The sequence below is a fragment of the Belonocnema kinseyi genome, chromosome 3 (genome assembly GCF_010883055.1).
Source record: "Belonocnema kinseyi isolate 2016_QV_RU_SX_M_011 chromosome 3, B_treatae_v1, whole genome shotgun sequence".
NCBI lineage: Eukaryota > Metazoa > Arthropoda > Insecta > Hymenoptera > Cynipidae > Belonocnema > Belonocnema kinseyi.
The window spans coordinates 134,710,467-134,718,926 of NC_046659.1; the positions used below are offsets into that span (position 1 = coordinate 134,710,467).

The window sequence follows — 8,460 nt, forward strand, 5'->3', positions numbered from 1 at the left end:
CTCGATTTACGATTGGACCGTAAGACATAAAGAATTTGAAATCAATAAATATCAACGGTCGAAGAAAGGTTTGATTTGTTTCATCAAATCATTTTTACAATGAACCTTTAATGTTATGTTTTTCGGACTTAAAATATTTGGAATGAACTTTTTGTAAAGATTTTGACTATTATAAAATATTTACCGAAGAGGGTCCAAACTTAGGACCAAAACGTTTAACTAACATTTGTTTGTTTTTAGTGTAACTTACCTTTCCAATCGATGACTGATTGAGTGATCTAATAAAGATACAAGTTCGAGACTGATTAATGAACATTTAAGAACATTCTTTATATTTTTAAATTACTTCTGCATCTTAAAAATTATTTAAATTGTACCGAAATTCCTTGAAAATTCTTCAAAATTATTTTAAAGTCATTAAAACTATCTTCAACTCTTTTAAGTAATCCGAAATCTTTTGAAATTTGATTATAAATTTTGAAAAATTTTACATAAAATAATTCCCGTTAAATCCCTTTAAACTCCTGAAAATCACTTTTAATCCATACGAATCTTTTTAAATTACATGAAGATCCTCAAACTCTTTTGAATTTTTTTAAAATATTTAAAATGCTTTGTGATACTTGAATTCCTTTACAGCCTTTTTAAACTATATTAAATCGATTTAAGTGCCACAAAATTCCTTGAAATCACTAGAAAATCTCTTGAACTTATAAAAAGTATTAGAAAGTTTTTAAAATCTCCTAAAAATTCTTGTAATTTTTGAAATTCTTCTAAAATATTTTTAGATTCTTTAAAATTGCTTAAAACCTTTTGAAATTCATTTATAAACTAAAATCTTTGTAATTCAAACGAATTTTTAAATCCCGTTAAATTATTATGAAATATATTTTTTTTAATCATTTTAAATAATTTGGAATCTTTGAAAATTTTTAGAGCTCAAAGGGAAATTGAGGAATATGTCAGAATATTTGTGAATATTTCAGGATATTTCGGAATATTTTGGAATATCAAAAATATTTTATTCAATTAGCATGAAGTTAAAATTATAGTTTCATTCTGTAATAACAATTTTCAGTGACCTAATCTTTAAATATTCTATTTTTAAGGTTTTTACATTGCCCTATTTTCTACATTTTCAATCTGAAATCATTTATGGAAAAACATGATTTGATTGATGAAATGGACTTTCAATAACTAATTTATACATTTTTAAGAACATTTTAATACAAATAAACAATTTATTCTTAAAGACAACAATTGTATAATTTTTTTTCATTTCATTCCATGTTTTATTTTAAAGTAATATGTTATCGATTCAATTGAAAAAACTTTAATTATTCCATCAAAAATAACTGATATGGATATTTATTCAGGAAAATTGCTTTTGAAATAACAAGTTATATTATTTTTATATTTAGGGCGTTGTGGGTCCAGGGAGTAAAGTTGATTCGAAAATAAAAGTTACAATTAAAGTTTATCTATATTTAAAGGACCCCTATTCCATTTTTATAACTTTTTAAATGTTTTCGATGTTTTGAAATAATGATCTGAATTTTATCTTCAAAATTATATGTCAATGTGCTTCAAATTTTTATGGAATTATTTTGAAAGATTATTAATACTTTAAATTTTCTGGAAAATACAGGGTAACAATTTTTTTGGTTTTTCAATGAAAATAATTTATTACTGCTTTTCACATTATGAATTGATCAACTAGCTCTTGACTCTTTTTTTTTAAAGTTTTTTTTTAACTGGCTATTATTTGTATAATAAAATTGATTTTTTGTTTAAAAAATCGCCATATCTATATTTTCTTCTAATGTTTGTGATGTGGGGAAATGATTATATGAATTTAATTTTCAAAATTATATGTACATACATTTTAATGAAAATAACTGTGAAGCGATTTTCATGCTCTTTACTCATTAATTAATTATTAATATATTTTGATCAAAATATCTACTATAATTAGTTAAAAACCTTATCATAAATTAAATTAATACAAATTGAAGTTCAAGTAATAATATTAATTTTTCTGGAATTATTTCCAAATAAATAAAAACATTCAGAAATTGGAGTTCAAATTTTAAAATATATATAATATAAAAATAATTTGATTTTTTCAATGAAAATAGTTGCTTCAGGCTGTTTATGTTGTCAGTCCTTCAATTGATTTTTTGGTGATTAATTTTAACCACAATAGTAAATTATATAAATAATTAATTTCAGATGTTTTAAATCAAGTAACGTAAATTAGTTATTTACTTTTAAAATATCTAATTCAATATTAGCTATTACCTTTGCAATTACAGTTTACTTTTTCTTTAGAATACCTCTAATACAGTTATATAATTTTCCTGATGCTTAAAAAGTCAAATGAGTATCTAAATTGAATTTTCAAAGTTATAAGTGAATATTTTAAATTTTTTTCGAAAATAGTTTTTAAGGTTATTAATGCATTAAATCTATAAAAATTCAATTTCAAATTTCAAGATAATTTAATATGAAAATGATTGTTTAAAGAATGTTATCAATAAATCAAGTATTTAGAAATTAATGTTCAAATTTGAAAGAAAGACATTAAGTGAAACTTATTTGAATGCTTTTGTGAAAATTATAGTTTAATGTATTCCATATTTTAAAATAATTGATTATTTATAAGATGATGAAATTGTTTTCAATATTGAACGAAAAATGAAAATAGAAATTTAGTTTCTTAAAATTATGTGACATAAATTGTTTATTTATTCGAAGGTTATATGATTGAATTTAGGGTATAATTTGCATAATAAAAGTTTGGCAAAATATTTAATTATTTATTTTGAAACTGCTATGATTGACTATTTGATATAATTTGTATCATAAAAGTTTATTTATTTTTAAACTATCTCTATTACAATTATATGATTTTTCAAAATGCTTATGATGTTTTTGAATAAAGATCTAAATTCAATTTTCTGAACTATATTTACATGTGATTTTTTTTAAAATTAGAGTAAAAGGTTATCAATAATTAATAATAATAAAATTAATAATTAATTAATTTATTTATTTAAAAGCGTACACTAGCGCGAATTAGGATTTTAAGATTTTATCAGCTGATCTATAGACGAAAAGAATGTTCGAAAAATATAAATAGGTATATAATTCTAGGGTAAAAATTCCCTTAGAATACACTGCAGAAATTTAAATTGACCAGAAAATAAGTTTTGTTATAAAAAAATGGTTATAAAAAAGATTCGTTTAGTAGGCTATAAAATATAAAAATAAAAGCATATTTTAAAACTTGAATCTGTAATTCCTTTAAAAAAAACGATGCTTTATTTGTTGAGAGCAATTCAATTTAGCCCCTAGGACGAATCATTCAATTTCCCTCATCCTGAACACATAAAAGAGAACACACTTTCCTCGAATTTAGTATCGCGAAGTGCGATCTCTTTACAAGAGTTCACCCTAAAAAGAGGGTTAGACGTCAGGGAGGATATTGGCCAATAAACTTCGGCATGGTCGGCTACTGGAATATAAAACTCCTCTTTATTTAACAAAAAAAAAAAAAAAGAAAGAAATCAGACTGTATTATGAATATTCAAAACTCTCCGGACGCGCACCCTTTTTGACGCTTTCCTGTCATAGCCATTCAACTTTCGTATCGAAAACCGATAGTATATTAAACCACTTTTTCCTTTAAAGTAGCATATATTCTGAAAAAAAAATTCCTACTTTTTTGGTGAAGGTAAATGAACCACCCTCTGAATTCCGCACATTTTTTTATTTGCCCTTAGTCACGTATTACAAGTCGCAAATACTTTTTTTATTCTATTTTTTAATTTGCATAATTATTTAGAAGGCAAAGATTTTTTTACATTCTCAACCTAACGAGAAGGTATTGGTTTTATTTAAAATTCTACTTCGTCGTTTTTCATAAAATCTCCACGTTTTAAGACTCCCGGAGTCAGAAAAAATTTTTTTACGACGGTGTCTGTCTGTCTGTAGTCGATATCGCATAAGAACAGTAACTTTCGGAGGATCGTTCAGAATAGATTCTGCTTCAGCACACTTTTTTGAGGCCTAAAAAGAAATATATAGTTCGTAAACCAGCTATTTTGAATAAAAACTCAAAAATTAGGCGCATTTTTAAAATTTTTGAGATTATTTTTTTTCAGATATGAAAATTCTAGTTACTGCTATTCTTAGTATGCGGAAACTCGAAAAATGTATCCTGATCACTTTTTCGATGAAAAGAATATTATCAGAGTTAGAGCATTATAAAAAAAATTATAAAAATGAACATTTTAATTTAAAAAACGCATGATATGAAAAATTTCAAGAAAATAAAAACCATGTAGTTGAAATTTCAACTAAATAATGTAGTTTTTAATCTTTTTGTTGAAAAATTAATCTCCTTTTTTGAAAATAAATATTTTTGTTCAAAATTGATCAATTCTAGTTGGCGATTCATCATTTTCGTTGAAAATTTATTACTCTGGTTATAAAAAAATCTCTTTTTGTGTGGAAAATCAATTTTTTTTAAACTGGAAATATAATTATTTCATTTTTAACTGAAAGATTAATTTTTAATCAAGAAGATTAATTTTGAAAGAAAAATATTAATTTCCACCTAGAAATAGAATCTTTTGGCCAAATACATGAATTTTCAACAAAATAATTGCATTTTCAACTTAAAAATAAAATTTTTGAACCATCCAGTTGAATTTGGTAGTAAGAAGAGTCAATTTTAAACCAAAAATAGAATTGTTAAATATTCAGTTAAAAAAATTAATTTTTAACCCCCAAAATCAAGTTTAAACCCAAGTTTTGAATTGTTAACTAAAATAAATATTCTTTAACTGAAATAAATAAATTTAAACTAAAAAAATCATTTCTGCTAAACAAAACGAGTTTCCAAATAAAAAAACATCTTATTTAAGTAAAAATTGAACGAAGAAATGTTTAATTAACATAATTAAGCTTCAACGAAAAAGATGCAATTTTAACTAAAATAGTAGAATATGAAAGTGAGATAATTACATTTTCAGTTGAAAACATTAAAAAAAGTATTTCATCATAATAGTTAAAATTTCAAAGGGAATAGCTAAATTATCATTAAAATAAATTTTCAGCCGAAAAAAAAACAAATTTTTAACAACTTAGTTTATTTTTTAACCAAGTAGTTTAATTTTCGTTTACAATTATGAATCCTAAAACAAAAAAAATTAATTTTTAACTAAACAGTTTCACTTTTAACCAAATATTTGTACAGTTACATAAGAAAATTTAAAAAAAATTGGAATTTTCAATCAAAATGATAAGTATTAAATCGATGAGGTTTATTCTCTACAAAAAGAACAAATTCTTTAAATAAGAAATGTGCTACAATTTTTTTATTCCTTCTTATAATTGACACAAATACCTAAAATCAAAATAGAACCAGTTTCCTTTTTTAATTTCAGATCGGCGTGTGGAAGTCTTGGGAGAAAGAGGGTTTAGACATCAAAGACATAGTATGGCCAGGAAATACCCACACCCCACCTCAGGGTGTTCCCGAAAAATTTTATTTAAAAATCACATTCCTGGAAGAACCCCCTTATATTAATCTTGCACCTCCAGATCCTGTAACTGGAAAATGTTTGATGGATCGAGGAGTCCACTGTCGTGTGGCCAAAGAAGCTGACATGGCTGAGTGAGTAATTTTTTGAATAAATTATATTTTTTTACACTATTATTAATTGATATTAGTAAAGAATTTTAAATATACAAGTTCAAAATGATTAAAAAGTTATTAAACCTTTCATAAACTAAATCATTCAATTATTTATGGGTTTTCACAAAGATGGGCCAAATAATGAAATTCTGGATATCAGAAATAAGCAATGTGGAGAAGTAGCGTATGAAGACGCTGAAAAGCATCACTGAACTGGGTAATCGTAATAAACGCTTTTCACTTTTTTTTCTGCGTTCACAATGTGTCTAAAAAAATGCATATTTTCGCAAGTTTAACATTTTCGTAGATTTCAAGTTTTCCTAATATTTCTCGTGGCCTTAAAAGTCTTCTAAAATTTTTACAGATTTTAATTTGCAGCTTTATCAAAGATGAATAATGTTTAAAAGAGCCCAGGTTAAAAAAAAAATTTAGCTTACAGAGAAAAGGAATTTCTTAGGCCTCAGGAACGCTTGCACTGTTAAAAAAAGTCTAGAAAAATTTTTATTATTGTAGAAAATCAGACGTGTAAATAAAATAATTTTTTTATAATGCTTAAGGCCACGTGGCGAGTGGATCACATGACCAGATTGCTACCTTACCGACACCTTTTCTGTTCCCCAACTTATTTACAAACTAAACGCCACATCAAATTTTCAACTCGATGTGGCGTTTCGTTTGAAAATAAATTGGGAAACAAAAAAGGTCTCGGCAAGTTAGGAATCTGGTCATGTGACCCACTCGTCACATGGCCTTAAACCTTTTTTAAGTTTATAGTTGCAGTCAAAAAATAATTATTATTTTCTGATTGTCTTTCTAAATTCATCCCTTATTGAATCTCCTTTTTGAAGACCCATAAATTTCTTTCTTTCTGGTAATAAAAAGCTTTACCTGCAGTAAGATTAATTTCAACCTGCCACAAGTCAACGTCTGATCAACAGTAGCAATATCTACTGAAGTGCCTATTTCTACCAAGATTTATGATTTATTTTCCCGAATTTTATAAGAATAAATTATATAAACCAATTCCAGGTAACCGATTTAAAGCAAACTTGCTGAAACCTTTTTTAGCTTTTATTTTCATTGAAAAATTATTAATTATTCTATTAGTAATATTATTATTATTATTTATATTTTATTAATTATTAAATCATTATTAAAATCATTATTATCATTATTACTTTCCGTTTTAAAAATGAAAAGCCTTCTCCGTAGCAAGAGTAACTTTAGTCAAACAATAAATCAAAATTGACAATATCGACTTGAGGAACAATTTTGACAAGGTCTTATGATTTATTTTGCTGAATTCTATAAGAATCAGTTGCATTCACCAATTTCAGGTATCCAATTTTATGGAAGCTTGCTAAAACCTTTTTAAGTTTATATTTTCAGGAAAAAATAATTAGTATTTTCTGATTGTCTGTCTAAATGCAGCTCTCATTGACCTTTCTTGTTTAAGCCCCTTAAATTTCTTTCTTTCTAGGAATAAAAAGCTTTATCAGTATTAAGAGTCGTTTTAGCCAGACACATATTAACGTCTGTACGAAAGTGGCAATATATACATAGGTGCCCACTTTGAAAAGCTTCCATAATTTCTTTTGCTGAATTCTATAATTATTAATTGTATTAACCAATTCCAGTTTATTTATTTCATAAAAAATTGCTAAAAACTTTTTGGTAATAATTTCAGAAAAAACAAATTGATATTTCTGATTGTCTGAGTGCAGCTCTCAATCAAGCTTCTTATTCAAGCCCCTTAAATTTTTTTTAATAATACAAATTTTGACCAGTAGTAAGAGTTATTTCAGTCAGGCACAAATCAACGTCTGTACAAATGTGGCGATATCTACTTATGAGCCAATTTCGACAAAGTTTCATATTTTTTCCGACTCCTGCAATAATCAATTGTATTAACCAATTTGAGGTAACCGATTTATGCACACTTGCTGGATACTTTGCTGGTATCTCTCATTGATCGTGTTTGCTAAGCCCCTTAAATTTCTTTCTTTCTGGGAACAAAAAGCTTTATCAGGAGTAAGAATAATTTACATCAGGCACCAATCAAAGTCTGCTCAAAAGTGACAATATTTACTTACATGATAATTTTGAAAAAGTTTCATGATTTCCCACAATAATCAATTGTATTAACCAATCCAAAAGTAAGCGGTTTTATGCAAACAGGCTGAAACCTTTTCAGGCATATATTTTATGAAAAAAATTATTATTTTCTGATTGTCTTTGTAAATGCATCACTCATTGACCGTTTTTGTTTACGTCCCTTAAATTTCCTTTTTTTCTAGGAATAAAAAGAGTGATCAGTAGAATAAGTAATTTCAGTCAGACAAAAGTCAACTTCTGATCAAAAAATGCAGCATCTACTTAAATGCTAACTTTCACGAAAATTTATGATTTCTAACACATACATGTCAAATAAATAACATCTACGAACGTTACTTTTCTTTAAAGATGAAAATGAATTTAACTAATAATTTGTAACTGCTACTACTAAATATTAATAATAATAATAATAATATTAATAATAATAATAAGTTGGTTAGACACTCGGGCTTCACCTCAGAGGTCCGGGGTTTAATCCCTGAGCCGGTACCTCTAGAAATTTTTCAATGTACCTTTACCGAGGTTCTGGTGGTTCGGAACCACCTTAAGCTGTAAGTCCCCCCATCGTGTACTTGACTGCAACCCAGTCCGTCAATGATGGGGTAAAAACCAGGCTTTGTCCAATATGTCTGGGCAGACTG

At 26.2% G+C, this 8,460-nt stretch overlaps 1 protein-coding gene across 1 annotated transcript in view; it reads left to right on the forward strand.

Annotated features, from left to right (window-relative positions):
- Nucleotides 1–8,460, forward strand: part of LOC117169191 (glutamate receptor ionotropic, NMDA 2B) — a 241,455-nt gene that overhangs the window by 103,718 nt on the left and 129,277 nt on the right. Inside the window, exon 6 of the mRNA XM_033355418.1 lies at nucleotides 5,454–5,683. Within this exon, the coding sequence (XP_033211309.1) occupies nucleotides 5,454–5,683 (230 nt within the window). The remainder of the gene's footprint in view (nucleotides 1–5,453; nucleotides 5,684–8,460) is intronic.